The sequence below is a fragment of the Manihot esculenta genome, chromosome 2, assembly GCF_001659605.2.
Source record: "Manihot esculenta cultivar AM560-2 chromosome 2, M.esculenta_v8, whole genome shotgun sequence".
In the NCBI taxonomy this organism is placed as follows: domain Eukaryota; kingdom Viridiplantae; phylum Streptophyta; class Magnoliopsida; order Malpighiales; family Euphorbiaceae; genus Manihot; species Manihot esculenta.
Window position 1 is genome coordinate 4054698 of NC_035162.2, and position 16996 is coordinate 4071693.

General features: G+C 42.5%; 3 protein-coding genes across 5 annotated transcripts; 2 read left to right on the forward strand and 1 right to left on the reverse strand.

Moving 5' to 3' along the window:
• Positions 1 to 1435: 1435 nt before the first annotated feature.
• On the forward strand, positions 1436 to 2761 carry LOC110609575 (UPF0301 protein CHU_1773). Its single transcript, XM_021749249.2, has 2 exons — positions 1436 to 1638; positions 1718 to 2761. Exons 1-2 carry the CDS (start codon positions 1491 to 1493, stop codon positions 2497 to 2499), a joined length of 930 nt encoding a protein of 309 aa, XP_021604941.2. The 5' UTR covers positions 1436 to 1490; the 3' UTR covers positions 2500 to 2761.
• A 72-nt stretch (positions 2762 to 2833) lies between these two features.
• LOC110609574 (UDP-glycosyltransferase 708G1) lies at positions 2834 to 4642 on the reverse strand. The gene has a single exon (XM_021749248.2). The coding sequence runs from the start codon at positions 4640 to 4642 to the stop codon at positions 3260 to 3262; it is 1383 nt and encodes a 460-aa protein (XP_021604940.1). The 3' UTR covers positions 2834 to 3259.
• Positions 4643 to 4789: 147 nt separating this feature from the next.
• On the forward strand, positions 4790 to 15435 carry LOC110609769 (tRNA (guanosine(18)-2'-O)-methyltransferase). 3 transcript variants are annotated; one of them, XM_021749564.2, is made up of 7 exons: positions 12006 to 12294; positions 12383 to 12869; positions 13468 to 13606; positions 13773 to 13834; positions 14045 to 14183; positions 14951 to 15104; positions 15224 to 15435. In XM_021749564.2, exons 1-6 carry the CDS (start codon positions 12156 to 12158, stop codon positions 15086 to 15088), a joined length of 1104 nt encoding a protein of 367 aa, XP_021605256.1. In that variant the 5' UTR covers positions 12006 to 12155; the 3' UTR covers positions 15089 to 15104; positions 15224 to 15435. The 3 variants fall into 3 exon arrangements, with proteins under 3 accessions (XP_043809919.1, XP_021605256.1, XP_021605255.1); XM_043953984.1 differs by lacking the exon at positions 12006 to 12294 and adding an exon at positions 4790 to 4926 and having other exon boundaries at positions 14951 to 15435; XM_021749563.2 differs by having other exon boundaries at positions 14951 to 15435.
• The last annotated feature ends 1561 nt before the right edge of the window (positions 15436 to 16996 follow it).

Sequence of the window (16996 nt, forward strand, 5' to 3'; positions counted from 1 at the left end):
ATTAATTCAGGTATTAAAAAAAATATTGAGGCATCGTTAATTACGATCAAAAACTGCACTCACAGTTTTAAATGGATAGTAAATATATCTGAATAAATGTGAGAATCTCAATATTCTATTCTCTCGATACTCATTTAAAAACGAAATTATTAGCTTATAAATAATGTAATAGTAAATATTTAATTGTGTTTTTTCTAATTGTAATTCAAAAATACTATAAAATACAGAAAAATTAATTAAATTGCCTCTTAATTAATAAAAAAAAGTATTGACAATAATTACTTTTTTGAAAAAGAGGATGATTCATTAGCGAATGGCTCCTTTGTCTTTTGGCAGGATGTCTAATGTTTGTATTTTTTTAATTTTGTTATGACTTGATGGTTTGTAATTGTTATTGAGGGTTTTGCTATGTTTGTTGGCGAGGATTCTGCATATGGTTGCCCTAATTATCATTGATTATTGTTAAAGGTGATAGAGGTTCATAATTTACTTGGGGCCGGAGCATGTGTCTTGTTATGACTGTTAAAGACTAAAAGCGTTATAAACCAATTTTAAAGACTAAAAGCGTTATAAACCAATTTTCTCTCTAGTTATCGTCGATAGTCATATTAGAAACTTTTGATTCTTTAATTATTGAGTTTGTGGCGTCAATAATAGTTATTCGGGCTTGATTTTTGCATCAATGAGTTTAGAGTTTGGCTAGATGTGCTAGGCGATTGCTTATCCAGTGATTCTTCCACCAAGCGCTTCAGGATGGCATGGGTCGATTGTCGTTGCTCCTCTAGTTTAGAGGTCAGTGCAATGTGGCGAGGGTGCATGCCTCTGTGTTGTTTCTAGTTGTGCCTTGAGGGGGTTTTGATGTGGTCTAGTCATGAGCTTTGGACTTGTAATGTTGTGTGGGTTTTTTGTGTTTTTGCTCTTTGTTTGGTTATTAATTTTGTTGCCTATTGAGTTTTTCTAATACAAATCACTCAGAAAAACAAAAAAAATTCTTCATCCTATTGTGGTGTGTTATTTATTATTAATTTTACATTATAATACTCTGTCCAAATGATGCTGTAGGATGTAGAAAATAAAATTTATCCTAAAACCACATACATCCAAAGCCGCCCAATTCGAGTAGCCAATGACAGTATGCCACATGGAATAAAGCAGACTTATTGTCTGCAACTTTTAGAATAGTTTCATCCACAAAGTTTAAAGTGCATCCGCAAACATGCACTACGAAGTCACTGTTCTAGAATTACTGGCTACAAGAGCGACACATCATTCAAAAAGCTACAAACAAGTACAAAGAACCCAAAATAAACATTCTCTCCTATCATGACACGAGTAAGTCATATCCACTGGCCATACTTTTCAGACTTCCAACTTGGATCGAACAATTCGCTTGTGGTGCATATTCTTCCTCACATTAGGCATATATTGGTGTCAGCAGCCATTGCCATCCATCTGCTCTCATTCATTTTCTCGCACTAGTAAAAGAAAGCATGGAAACTCGTTGCTTTCTCTCCTCTAACACCTTTGCCAAAACCGTGGAGCTTGCTCCCTCCTTCAAAACTAGAGTATTCTTCAACCCCAAGAGAAGTTCTACGCAGTTTCATTACAAAAAAGTTGGTGTTTCATCTTCTATTTCATGTAAGTTGTTAATGCCATTTCTTTTTTCTTCACCTCTTGAAACTTGCATGATGTTGATTGTTTTGTTTGCTTAATATAGGTTGTCATTTACCATCATCATCGTCGCCGGCTGGTGATGACAGCCAACCTCACCTTGAAGCTGATTGGCGATCATTTAGAGCAAAATTGGTTGCCAATGAGCAAGCTTTTAGGCTCAATACTGCGCACTCGTCAACGGTGGATCTTGATACTGCGGTGGGAGTGGATACCGATCATCCTCTGCAAGTCACAATTGGACACAAATGGGCCCATGCCATCCAAGAACCTGAAAAGGGATGCCTGCTGATAGCCACAGAAAAGCTTGACGGGGTTCATATTTTCGAAAGGACGGTGATTCTTCTATTATCAGAAGGCAATCCAGGCCCCTATGGGATCATACTCAATAGGCCATCCCTCATGTCCATCAAGGAGATGAGATCAACGGTGCAAGATGCAGCTGGGATGTTTTCTGAGAGGCGATTGTTCTTTGGTGGACCATTGGAGGACGGGTTGTTTCTAGTGAGCCCTGAAAGAGGCTATGATAATCATATGGTGGAGAAGAGTGGGGTTTTTGAACAAGTAATGAAGGGATTATACTACGGGACTAAAGAAAATGCTGGCTGCGCAACTGAAATGGTGAAGAGAAATGTGGTTGGGATAGGGGATTTTAGGTTCTTTGATGGGTACTGTCTGTGGGCGAAAGAGCAGTTGAGAGAAGAAATAATGGCTGGTTATTGGACAGTAGCAGCTTGTAGCCCAAGTGTAATTAGGCTGCAAAACGTAGGCACCCATGGGCTCTGGGAGGAGGTCCTTGGGCTCATGGGTCCAAAAAAAGTATGGTGATATCATATTGATGGTTCATGCTGGTTAGGTTTTAGGGCAGAACCGGGGCAAAAGGGGAGCTTCTTAATGGTGCGATCAAAATCAACAGATCATTATATGCTCCAAATCTGTGTGGGGCTTAATTGTAATATGACTTGATATGCCAATTCCATCCCAGTTCCTTAGCTTTACTTGCAAACTTAGCAAGAAAAAGAAAATTCTACTTGTTTATTCATAACCCAGTTTAATGTTAATGTATATTTTGATTTTCCTAGCGTTTTAATTATTTATTTTCCGATTTCCAGAAAAAGTAATAAAAAAGAATAATTGTTTCCTATTCAATAGATATTCTGAATTCTGAATTTAAGGTGTTTATTCACATAAATTGAGCTCATCAAGGTCTATATTTTATTTCCAAAGACACAACCCCATCTATTCTCTATCCAACCTTGTGGTTGTGGATACAAAATCTCCTTATTTCAAATGGTACAAAATGACAAGACTAACCATATGAACTTTGCTTTTTTTCATAGATAGGATGAGATGTCATATACAGATAAGCGAGTGCAATAGTAAATTATTGTGTACGTCTAAGAGTACTCCAATAATTGGTGGGAATACTTAGAAAATGCTTATTCAATTATGTTGGTATTTGACCAAAGAGACCAATGGGACCTGAGATTGGCAATTTGGCCATCATCTCCAGCAATTTCAGAGAGCAATTAATCAAGATACAAAACCTTGAAAACTAGGATTACGGAGCCATCAGCCATCACGACCTTCAATTCTGCCATATCTCGATGAGTTCTAACAGCGCCTTCCTAGAACTGCCATCGATTCCCACAGCTGTCCTAGCCTGTTCTCTGATTTGCTTTGCCTGAAGTCTCAGCGATTCATTACCCATCATCTTCTTAATGTTTTCTGCAATATCTGTTCCATTCACTACCATCTCTTCACCCCATCCCCAACTCTTCTCCCAAGTCCCTAATCCAATTTTCTCCACAATATCAGCATTGATTTTCTGGTCTCCATGTTGGGGCCATGCTAATATGCGCACTCCATTCCGGATAGCCTCTGTTACTGAATTCCACCCACAATGGCTCAGAAACCCACCAACTGCTGGATGGCTCAGTATGTCTTCTTGGTTTAGCCAGTACTTCACCACCAACCCCTTCTCTTTCAACCTTTCAATTAACCCGCTTCCTATTATCTGATCCAATTCTTCTTCATCCTCTCGATCGACTTTCTTATTTTTCACCAGCCACAGGAACCTATGACCACTCCTTGCTAGCCCTTCACCCAACTCTCTGAGCTGCTCTCTTGACATAGCAGTCCTACTACCAAAGCTGACATAGACCACCGACCCATTCGGTTGCTCATCAAGCCATGCTAATGGTTGGATCTTTTCAAATTCACAAGGTGCAAGTGGTCCAATGGCAATAACTGGGGGCAACCCTTTTATTACTTCTCCGTCATTTAGCTTTCTGAGCGATTCCCGCTCAATACCCTCAAATGTATTGACAAGAATCCCACTTGATTCTGCCATTTTCTTGCCATTTTCCAAGATATAGGTTTTGAGGAGATTCTTGGCGTCCTGTAAAAGCGGCGGGGGAATCCATGATCTGGGTATAGCTTCTAGTCCAGGAATTTTGATGGCTTCAATCTCATCTGTCTCAGTGGCTTTTGAACCGATCGTAGCATGGAAGGACATAAAAAGTGTTGACATTTTAGCAGATGATGTGAAGAAAACATAATTAGGAAGATTAAGAGCTTGAGTGATTGAAATGGCAGGAGAGGCCAAGCTCATGTCTGTGATAAGAGCAGAAAGAGGTGGATATAATGAAGAAATCAGGGGAGAAAGAAGGTGAGAGGATTGACAAATTCGTTCCATGTGGTAATAGAAAGGGTCTTCTGAGTTGGAGGGATGATAGTCAATAGGAAGGAGATGAAACTGCTTTCGACTTATTTCGGGAAAAGAATCGAAGAAGCGAGACAAGGTCTGTGACTCTGCCAAAGAGACTGTTGGACTTGGCGTGATGAAAGTTATTTTGACATTATTGTCTGCAAGTAAAGCAGCAAGCCTAAAGAAGGGTGTGAGATGACCCATGCCAGCACTTGGAAGGAGAGCAATGTGAGCAAGTTTGTGGTCACTGGAACTTGACATTTTTTATTATATTGGCTATGGTGGGAGAAGCAGTTGGATTAATTCTGATCTGAAAAATGCTGAGACTCTAAGCTTAAATATATGTGCGTGCGTGATCCTACCAGTGTGTAAGAATAGTAAAAAATGGCAAGTTGGCAACCAGCAATTGAATTTCCTTTCACCTGCTCAGTGGGAGTAAGAGTCAAGATAAATAAATAAAGAAAGAAAGAAAGAAAAGAAAACAAAGACTATCTTGTCAAGCATAGCTTGGAGGCCAAGAAAGTTTGAACTGAAATGATCCCCAGGTAAGCAAATAGATTTATCCAGAATGCTTAATCTTTTGCTCACTTCCAACCAAGGAACAAAATTTGTTACGTAATAATATTTTAGCATATATATACATATACATTTTTTTTTCTTCAACAAACGAGAGGGGTTATGGCACCCCTGAGCCCCACTAGATCTGCCAGTGTCTTTGGTCATGGAAATATTTTGTAAATTCATAGTTTGCTCTTAAAAGAGACTCTACTCACAGTTAGATTGCTAACGATGTCATCTTTTCAGGGTTAAGTGTAGCCTCTGGCTAAAATGTACATCTCATGTTTTAAGGTTTTTTTTTTTTTTTTTTTTTGCCAAATATAAAAGGAGATTCGTTACTCAAGGAAGAGAGATTCAAGCCCATTATAATTCAGTAATTTAGACTTGAAGAAAGAAAATGAGCTAATGCAGTCCCAACCAAAGCATCAAGCAGAAGGCCCATGGACAAAGTTAGAAAGAAAAAGCCCAAAGAGGGGATGCTAGTGTCACGGGCAGAATGCTTTACCCCAATTAAAGCACCCGTGCGGCACTAGTAAACTCTCCCCAAGCTTGAGAATACTAGTCAGCCTTACCCCAAATATGCCAACTTAGGCAATAGAGATGTGCGTAGCGGAAGCTTAGAAAGAACAATCCAAAGAGTTGGCAAACAATAGCCAAAACACTATATTAAATATGTTGTGGGATTACAAACTCAAGCTATGTACAAGTGCTCTCAAACTCTCTCACAAGATTGCCTCACTTGTGTACAAGAGAGTGCTCTCAAATAGCTCTCAAGGATGGCTCTCAAAGCTCTTGGTATGGTGCTGAACAAATGCCCCAGCACCCCTATTTATAGGCATTCCACCTCCTCAATTTATGGTGGAAAAGCCCTCCCAAACATGTGGCCAGAATTTGCCTTCCAGAAGTTTCAGGGACTAAATGGTAATTTCACACCCCTGGGAAGCTTCTGGATTCTGCTGGCCAACCAGCTCGTGGACCCCTGCTGCTAGTGAGAAATCTGCTGCCCCTGCAGATTTCTGGAAGCTTCTGGGCTGTTCCAGCCTGTTCTGGGCGCCACTGGCCCGTTCTGGGCGCTTCTGGAATTTTCGTAGGCCAACCAGACTCCCCTGGAATTTTCGTTGGCCAACCAGACCCTCCTGGCACCTTCTCGCGCGCCCCCGATGCTTCTGGAACCTTCCAGCGCCTTCCAGCACGTCCCCGAGCCTTTCCGTCTCTGGCAGAATCGAACCTCACTCTGCCTTGCTCCGCAGGCCAACCATCGCTGTGGGCCAACTAGCTCCGTAGGCCAACCAGCGATAGCCCGATCCTTGCGCACGCCCGCCTGCGCTCCCAGCGTGCGCCTGCCTTGCGCGCCAACCCCGCGCGCCCCGCAGCAGTGCGAGCATTTTTTCAAATCATGCAGAAATAGAGAAATATTTTCAAAAACATGCAGGATCCGAAAATATTTTCGGATTCTGTGTGTCAACGCAGCGTGTTCGCCAGTCATACTGGCGAACATGCTTGTTCGACACCCATAGTGTCGAAGAAGGAAGAGTTCGACACCATGGGTGGCGAACTCTGCCTTTCTGAGCTTGTTCGCCACTATGAGTGGCGAACAAGCTCGTCCGGGCCACGGGAGCAGTGCAATCTGCTCCCGTGGCACGCCAGCTTGGCGAAAAGAATTGTTCGCCACTTAAAGTGGCGAACAATTGTGCTGAGTGGCATGTTCGCCACCTTGAGTGGCGAACATGCTAAGTGGCGAACAATTGTGCTGAGTGGCATGTTCGCCACCTTGAGTGGCGAACATGCACAGAAAGAGGAAAAATTGTGCTGAGTGGCATGTTCGCCACCTTGAGTGGCGTGTTCGCCACCTTGAGTGGCGAACATGCTAAGTGGCGAACAATTGTGCTGAGTGGCATGTTCGCCACCTTGAGTGGCGAACATGCACAGAAAGAGGAAAAGTGTTTGCCACTATAAGCTGTGAACAGTTTTCTGTTTATATCACATGCATGCACATGCATGTGTATCACAATGCATGTGATACCTCAGTTGCATGTGATACCACAAATTTGTTTGATAAATAAAAATTAAATATATAAAATAAATATAAATTTAAAAAATTTATAAAAATTAATAAAATATTATATTAAATTAAAATTTATTTATTGATATTAATTAAAAAAATATTAATATTAAAATTATTTTTTATATTTAAAATTATATATTTTTTAATTATCAATCAATTAATAATTCATTTGTAATTTTATTATAAAATCAATTTTTAATATTATTTAATAATATTATTATTATAATATTTAAATTTAAATTATCTAATTTATTATGTAGTATTTTTTAAATTTAAATAGTTTATGAAAAAAAATTTTATTATTAAAATATTATATATAAATTTTTTTATTTTTAAAAATTTAAATTTATTATACATTAAAAATAAAATTTAATATTTTTAAAGTAAATATAAATTAAGAGATAATAAAATTTAATAATTATTTAAAAATATAATATTTTATTTTTTAAAAATATTTAATATATTTTATTTTTTTATTTTAAAATTATTTTAATAAAGTAGTTATATTTTTTATTTTAAAATTATTGTAATAAAGAAAGCTCTTCTGCCGAGGAGGAGCTGATGCATGGAGGCCTAGCCCTGCATGCATGTGCAGGGGTGCAGGGGCATTCAGCGGGCATGCATGAGAAAAGTGTTTGCCAACACTTTTCCTCAGTTTTCTATGCATGTTCGCCACCTTGGGTGGCGAACATGCCACTCAGCACAATTGTTCGCCCCTTTAAGTGACGAACAATTCTTTCCGCCAAGCTGGCATGCCACGGGAGCAGATTGCACTACTCCCGTGGCCTGGACGAGCTTGTTCGCCATTCATAGTGGCGAACAAGCTCAGAAAGGCAGAGTTCGCCACCCATGGTGTCGAACTCTTCCTTCTTCGACACCCAGTTTGACACCATGGGTGTCGAACAAGCATGTTCGCCAGTATGACTGGCGAACACGCTGCGTTGACACAGAATCCGAAAATATTTTCGGATCCTGCATGTTTTTGAAAATATTTCTCTATTTTTGCATGATTTGAAAAAATGCTCCAGCAGTGCCTGCGCGTCCTGCGTGTCGCACCCCCGTTGCGCGCCCCGCAGCACCCCACGCCAGTAGGCGTCCCGCGGGCCCGTTGCCACAGCGCCCCGCACCCCCTGTGCGTCCTGCAGCTCCAGCACGCCTCGCAGCTCTTGCACACCCCGCAGGCCCAGTTGGCTCCCGTAGGCCTACCACGCCTTGCCAACTGCCTGTGTGCCAGCCCGCTGCCCCCGACGCCCACTGCTGGCAGAATTGCCCTGTTGGCAGAATTGGCCAATCCAGCAGCCCGTCTGCTGTTCTTCTCCACCGATTGGCCCGTCCCAATAATTCTTGGGCAATTTGGCTCCTTGGGTCGTTTGGCCACTCCCATAGGCCTACGACCACACAATTTTGGGGAGCTCGTGGGTGTGTCACCTTCGGTACGTGACATCCTCCCCCACCCATTCCGGCAACGCCCTCGTTGCTCTTGTCCCTTGCTTCCATGCTGCCCTTCAACCAGCGTCATCGCCCCAATGTTGGAAGAGAAATTTGCCTCGGAAATTCTCCTCCCAACTCAATCCTTACTATGGATTGGCACATACAGTGGCTGCCCCTCCACCATAAATCCCATGGTGTTTGCATGTAGCATGAGGAAGGCTCCCTTCTCCTTGAGGAAGTCTATCCCCAAGTACATCAGCTTCTCCTCCAAAGGCACGATCACAATGTCGGTCTTACCTCGGAAGTCCCCTATGCAAAAATCAACACCTCGCGCAACTCCAGCAATTGAGACCTTGTGTTGATCAAAGCCTTTCACATAGCCCTTGTGCTTGCTATATGAAAGCCCAATCTCCTCAGCAAGACCCTTGTCCATGTAGACTTTCTCGGCCCCTGTGTCTACCATGGCCTTGATTTTCTTGCCCAACACCTTGGCTTCCACATAAACTCGTCCCTTGGGCAAGTCCACCTTCTTGGACTGGATGGTAGGTAGGAGACCCATTGAAGCAACTCCACTTTGCTCCTTCTCCTCATCCTCCATCTCCTTGATTAAGGCAGCCAATGCATTCCGCTTTGGGCAGTTGAAAGCTCTATGAGGCCCCTTGCAGATGAAACACTTGATAGGCGGTCTTGGAGAATTACCCATTTTCTCCTTGCCCTTGTCCATCCGCGGCTTGTCCCTCTTGGCCTCATCTCCTTTGGCATGCTCCCCATCAACATGCCTTGAGTCCTTGTGGTGCCTTGGGCTATCCCTTTCACTATCGCCCTTGAAATTCTTCCTTTGGAACTTAATCAAGGACTCGGCAGCAGCTATTGCAGAGGCGAGATCTTGCACCCCTCGCCTTTGCAACTCCATTTTGGCCCAGCTCGTTAGGCCATCGAGGAAGCAGAAGAGTGCGTCTTTCTCTCCCATATCCGGAATCTCCAACAACAATTCCGAAAACTCCTTCACATACTCGCGGATATGCCCTTCTTTGTGTTGAAGACGCCTTAGCTTGGCCCTTGCCTCACTTTCGGCATTTTCCGGATAAAACTGCCTCTTCAACTCCCTCACAAAATCAGCCCAAGTGGAGATGGTGCATGTCCCTCTCCTGACATCCTCGCACCTCCTCCTCCACCATACCATGGCTATGTCGCTCAAGTAGAGAGGTACATTGCGAATCTTCCCATCATCATCGAGGATCCCCACAGCCTCAAAATACCTCTCCACAGTCCACAAGAAATTATCTATCTCCCTAGCACTACGCTCACCACTATAAGGCTTAGGCTTGGGAGCATCATACCTGATGTTGGCAGCAACCCCGCTTGTGCTTGCACCCCTACCGCTCGCCACCGCGGTTTTGCACAAGCCTAGCTCTACATCGAGCTGGTCCACCTTCTCTCGCAATCGACGTAGGGTTTCCTCCAACTTGTCCCCCCTCTTGGACACCAAGTCCACTGCCACATTCAAGGCTCCTTGCATCTCGTCCCTTAGCTCATCCACGTCCCCCTTGGACTCGAGCTCAAAAATGCGAAGGTCCATGTCCTCACACTTCTCCCTATGCTCGGACATAGCGGCTTCAACCCTTGCCAGCCTTTCCTCCAATGTGGCGAGTACATCACGGGACTTCTCCCTACGGCCCCTCCCTTCCCTTGAGGGTTGCGCACTGGTGGTGGTCTCCATACCACTGCTGCCAGACATGCTTGACACTTGTACAACGAACAGCGCTTTCCCCCTCTTGCACGAACTCGCTAGCACGACCCTTCGGCAAGAACGCTATCCAATAGCTTGCTTATCTTCACCAAAGACCCCTTCACTTCGGTGGAGATGATTCCCACTTCACCCAACCAAGAGTGTCTTCCCAACGCGGCTATGTTACAAACTTCACTTCCCCAAGAGAAGCTTGTAGCAGGAATAGGCTGAATCAGGCTCAACTAGCTCTGATACCAACTGTCACGGGCAGAATGCTTTACCCCAATTAAAGCACCCGTGCGGCACTAGTAAACTCTCCCCAAGCTTGAGAATACTAGTCAGCCTTACCCCAAATATGCCAACTTAGGCAATAGAGATGTGCGTAGCGGAAGCTTAGAAAGAACAATCCAAAGAGTTGGCAAACAATAGCCAAAACACTACATTAAATATGTTGTGGGATTACAAACTCAAGCTATGTACAAGTGCTCTCAAACTCTCTCACAAGATTGCCTCACTTGTGTACAAGAGAGTGCTCTCAAATAGCTCTCAAGGATGGCTCTCAAAGCTCTTGGTATGGTGCTGAACAAATGCCCCAGCACCCCTATTTATAGGCATTCCACCTCCTCAATTTATGGTGGAAAAGCCCTCCCAAACATGTGGCCAGAATTTGCCTTCCAGAAGTTTCAGGGACTAAATGGTAATTTCACACCCCTGGGAAGCTTCTGGATTCTGCTGGCCAACCAGCTCGTGGACCCCTGCTGCTGGTGAGAAATCTGCTGCCCCTGCAGATTTCTGGAAGCTTCTGGGCTGTTCCAGCCTGTTCTGGGCGCCACTGGCCCGTTCTGGGCGCTTCTGGAATTTTCGTAGGCCAACCAGACTCCCCTGGAATTTTCGTTGGCCAACCAGACCCTCCTGGCACCTTCTCGCGCGCCCCCGATGCTTCTGGAACCTTCCCGCGCCTTCCAGCACGTCCCCGAGCCTTTCCGTCTCTGGCAGAATCGAACCTCACTCTGCCTTGCTCCGCAGGCCAACCATCGCTGTGGGCCAACTAGCTCCGTAGGCCAACCAGCGATAGCCCGATCCTTGCGCACGCCCGCCTGCGCTCCCAGCGTGCGCCTGCCTTGCGCGCCAGCCCCGCGCGCCCCGCAGCAGTGCCTGCGCGTCCTGCGTGTCGCGCCCCCGTTGCGCGCCCCGTAGCGCCCCGCGCCAGTAGGCGTCCCGCGGGCCCGTTGCCACAGCGCCCCGCACCCCCTGTGCGTCCTGCAGCTCCAGCACGCCTCGCAGCTCCTACACACCCCGCAGGCCCAGTTGGCTCTCGTAGGCCTACCACGCCTTGCCAACTGCCTGTGTGCCAGCCCGCTGCCCCCGACGCCCACTGCTGGCAGAATTGCCCTGTTGGCAGAATTGGCCAATCCAGCAACCCGTCTGCTGTTCTTCTCCACCGATTGGCCCGTCCCAATAATTCTTGGGCAATTTGGCTCCTTGGGTCGTTTGGCCACTCCCATAGGCCTACGACCACACAATTTTGAGGAGCTCGTGGGTGTGTCACCTTCGGTACGTGACACTAGGAACTTGGTTTTTCACTTGAACCATACAAAATAGAAAGGTTCAGTAAACTGAATAAATATAAAGAGACTAAGTCCAAAAATTATCTTCTTATTAGTGGTTTTTTCTCTTTTCATTTCTCCAATTATTATTTAAATAAAAAATTTATATATGTAATTTCATTTTCACCCTTCAAGATTTTGTTTTATTTGAAAAAATAAAAAATAAGGTGAATCACTTTTCATTAATCATTAATAAAAATTATAACCTCTCTTCCTACGAGCTTTCCTCCCTGTTGTCCGAGCGTACAAAGAAGAATAGTTTAATCTTTCCTCACTAAACGCTATCCAAACAAGCCCTTCTATCCACTACCGTAAACTTTTTGAGTCCCTTCTCCCCCTCGCCTCCCCATCCCCTCCATTACTCTTGGCGCCAATATCAAAAACATGAGATCTTGCAAAATAATAACCCTAATCCCCACATCCATATCTTCCATCGGAACATCCAAACAACATTTCTTCCATCCCAAGCCCTTCTTTCCTTTCCTCTCCCTCAATTTCCATTCCCTCTCTCAATCCCTTGCAGGTCCGCTCTGTGTTTGTATTGCAAGTTTTTATCTTTTCTAATTCATTTCTGGTTTCTTTTCTTCATGCATCGTTGTTGCTGGGTGCAGGTTCCAGTTCCTGCAGACTTCTTACAAGGCATTTTGGGACTTTGCAAGGAGCTGTCTCATTTGAATCCACGGAATTTGCAGCAGACGAATCGCAAGATAACTCCGAGAAAAGCGACACCGTAGAGCACTTGCTGAACCACCGTGATGATGTTTCGGGACTCATGAAAATGGAGAGGAGGACGTCTCCGATTATTGACAGTGGATTCGAGCTCGCACAACGGGTGAGGCGGTGGTTTCCTTACTTGGATAGGTTTAAGTGTGGGAGTGGTGTACATTTGACTAGCGGGGAAGTGTTGGAGGCAGTTGGGCCGTACATAATGGAGGAGAGGAAGGAGAGATTTAGGAGTGCGGTTAAGAACCGGAGCTACTCGGTGTGTCTGGTGGTGGAAGGATTGAGTGACTTTGGGAATGTTTCAGCTACGTTTCGCTCTGCTGATGCATTAGGATTCCAGTCAGTTCATGTGGTCTCGTGCGATAGCTCGAAAAGGTGCATTGGAAATTGAGGTGAAATGGATTGATGCATTTCGTTTCCCCCCTATTTTTTTTTTTAGATTTTTGCTGAAATAAGGGTGCTTTACTGACTGTCTATTTCGTGCATACACAACTCAAGTTTTGCATTAGAGACCAATTGCAATGGCATGTCATATTGCAGATATTTTTGAGATATTGATTGGTTGAGATGTATGGTTTAGGATACGTTTTAGTTTTAAGCTTACAAGTTCACTGCATTGATTGGTTGGATTTGAGATGAAAATGTTGGCGGCTTGAATCAGAGCGGTTTTCAGTAAAAATCGACACTGGAGTAGGCTCGTGATCTTATCAAATCTGAGTATATGTTGAAGTATTACTAGAAATTGCTTATCCAGCATCCTGTTTAAAATAAATAGCTATCGTACTTGAATCTGGATTAGGAGCAGAAATGTTTCATTGGGACTAGTATTTGATGTTATCATACTTTCTATGGCTTGTTCACAGTGATAAAAGGTGCAATTTAGTTTCTTTCAGCTGCTTTTGATTTTCAGGAAGCCTTGATGGAGGAGTCAACTGTTAATTTACCAATACCATATGAATTCTTCTTGTTGCAGGTACAGAGAAAATCGCCATGTTAGCATGGGTGCAGAGAAATGGTTGGACATTGAACTTTGGGACTCTACCCAAGAGTGCTTTGAAGTTCTAAAATCACGTGGTTATAGAATAGCCACAACACATGTTGGAATGGATGCAGTAATGACCTATCTTTGTGTATTTTGCTAACTTTTTCTCATGGAAGATGGTGTTTAGAGTAAATAGTTAATTATGCAGGTTTCTATGGGAATACAGTTTATCCTTTAACAAACAGAGCAGTGGTTAAATTATGTAGGTATGTCTGACTTTCTTATGCCATGCACAGGTATCTGTTTATGACATGGATTGGTCATGCCCAACTGCAATAGTAGTTGGAAATGAAAATAGGTAACGAACTTTCAAATTATACTATTTGTTCATAAATAGAGCTAAGTATTTTCATCATGCCACTAACAGAGCTCTTATGCATATAATGTCAATGTTTTCAAGAGTAATTTTGTTGTCTACTCTTGTATCTCTATTTAAAATGAAAATGAGACAGATTATTATTTAAGTTTTTCTTAGTTTTTGAAATACCAAGTGAGTCCTGGATTGCAGGGGGATAAGTGATGAAGCCCTGGAACTGTCTGATTTGCACTGCAGTATTCCAATGAAAGGCATGGTAGACTCGTTCAATGTTTCAGTTGCAGCAGGCATCCTCATGCATCATGCTGTTTGTGACAGAAGTTCTCGCCTGGTAATGGTTGTTGCCTAATTAGCCAACTTGGATCCCTAGATTCAAACTTGATGTGCTTGTGTATCAGTAGCTACCAATTCAATCTTCAAGAGTAATTGCTCTAATTAGCTACCAATTCAAACTTGATGTGCTTGTGTATATAGAAAATTGAATTGGTAGCTTCATACACCCAGTGTTTGCGGTCAATTGTTGCAGCTGGTAGAAGGCAGATTCAAATGCCAAAACATTTTTTTTTCACTGCATGTATTTGTCAATGTGCCTATCAGTGTCATAATCTCATGGTGGTAAAACTTTACCTCCTTGGTTCCAGATTTTTCAGATTTACCTGTTTGATCTTCCATTGTTTTCCTTGAGACATAAAAGAAATTCTTTGAAGTCTAAGCATGTTCATTTTCATCCTAAAAATGAGGGTGATCAGGCGCCCTCGTTTAGGAACCAACAGATTTGCTTATGAAAAGGAGAATTATGGGGGGAAGGATCATTATTTTGTCTGATATATTAGATTCATAAGTTCATTGATCATTGACATATGTTGTTAAAGTGTTATGCTTCTGATAATTAAAAGGGTTATCATTAACTCTGATGTTCACAGATCTGATTATTTATGATATTCAATTTAAATTGGACTCAGTTAAGCCTTAATCCTATATTAATGGAGGTTCATTACTAGTTTCCTTTTTCCTTCCTGTAGGCCAAACTTCTCATTAGCTGTGGCAATTTATTTTGGAAATTAATGGAAATCTCAGTTGTTGCATTAACATTTGCAGGGCTGTCATGGTGATTTGACGTCAGAAGAAAGCCAGATCCTACTAGCAGAGTTCTCCCTGCGTCATAGCAAGAGTGCAATAAGCATCGCACATGAGTATGCAAAGCGCAAGGCAGCTACACCCATGCCAAAGCTTTGATAGAAACATGAGTCACGTAATGTTTTGACTTCTCCAATATCCAACTTTGGCATTTATATTTTAGAAATTCAGAATCTGATGGAGTTCTGGCAATTGGTGTAAATGCTATTGTGGATCCATTTTATGCTGCACCAGACCAAGCTACTTGATTCAAATTTATACAGGAGAAAACCCCAGATTGCTGCTGCATCTGCTAATGAAAAAGGTGAGCACATTAGTTCTTAGTGGCAAGGAACACCTAAACTTGAGGTGTACTTTAACTAAAAATACTGAGTTACTAGGGAACGTTTATTTATTAGTCTGTACTTCAAATAATTTTAATATCTTAATTCTATTTTTTTCATGCATAGGAGAATGAAGATAACTTATTCGCCAATTTAACTTTGATAAATTCAAACAGATGTATTTAATACTTAATTTAAATATTGAAACCATTTTTTTTTTGTCATGTCCAGTGAGAAATAAAAATGAAGGAAAAAAAAGAATGAAGAATGTTAAATATCGAGCAGTAACTCTTAAACGTCACAGTTAAAAGAAAAGGATAAAAGTAAACCACGGGACAAAAGGTAATACATATATTATTTGTACATGCATGTATGATTAGAGAAAAACCTCGATTCAGTTTTCAATCAGTCCGATCTGGGTTATGAACGCCGCCTCGGACGGGTGGTTAGACCAAACGCACTCTGCCTAACAAAGGGAGATTGTTTCCTCTCAAATCGACCCACTCTTGAAATTCTGAAATTATGAGCGAGGAACGGAGACAGTTGAACGAAACATTAAACACGCGTAATTTTTTTTTTTTGAAATTATTTTTTAGCCTTCCCATCATTTCTCCAGATATCAAACTCCATTTATCACCATTACTATCCAAGAATCTTACACTACAATGCCCCAACAAATAACTTGCATATAGTTTTTCTTTGTATTGCATGCTGAAATAGTTCCCGTGCCTTTAATTATTGGTATCTAATGAATTCTGTATTTGAAATCAGCATGTCCGCAGTGAGATGAGAGTGGTTTAATGGATCAGCCCACAATTCACGTTGACGTAATTTGCTCGCCTGATAGAAATTGAATATAAGAGCGAACAGCATATGCCTTGGAAGCACAGGCCTGTGTGCCATGATTCTTGAAGAAGATCACCGGATCCTTCATCAGAGCGTATTACAAAATGGAAAATATACATGCAAATGGAACACTTTTTACTAATGCCAGTAATGTGTTGCATTTTACATGGCCAAACAAGCTTGTACAAAGCTAATGAGGACTAAAATACGAACCAGTCCAATTAAAAGGTCTAACAAACATATCAAATCCTGCGACAAACAAAAAAAAACATATCAAATCAACCTTAACCAAACCCACAACCCAAATATGAAAGAAAACATAAACCCAGTCCATATCCTACTTCTGCAACTGAATCATCGTTCCACCTCCCAGAACACCGAAAAGCAGATTGAGAAAAAGCACAACCAACACTCAGTGGACCCAATCCAACATTTTGATAGAAACAAAGGACATGAGAACCACAACAAAAAAAAGCATGCAAGCAAGGAAAGGAAATTTTAACCAGACAAGAACTCAGAAGAAAAACGATCATAGAAGGAGGCAGTACAATAGAGTTTTAAGCATCTCAATGGCCAACGGACGAGTGACTCATCGGACAAATCAACGGTTCCAAGTCGCAACACCACAAGAAGAAAGCCTCCCCGAAACCACAAGCTAAGCAGTTCATCCTCAAAGGCAGATCCAAAAATAAACTCCCTCTGTTGATATATCCAGAGACCTGCAAGGGTCAATCCCGAGATAAAAACAGTACCCCTACTCTAGGACACAGAAAAAACAAACAAACAAGAAGAGCCAAATAAAGAAAACTCAAATGGAACCGCTTGCACAAAGAATGAC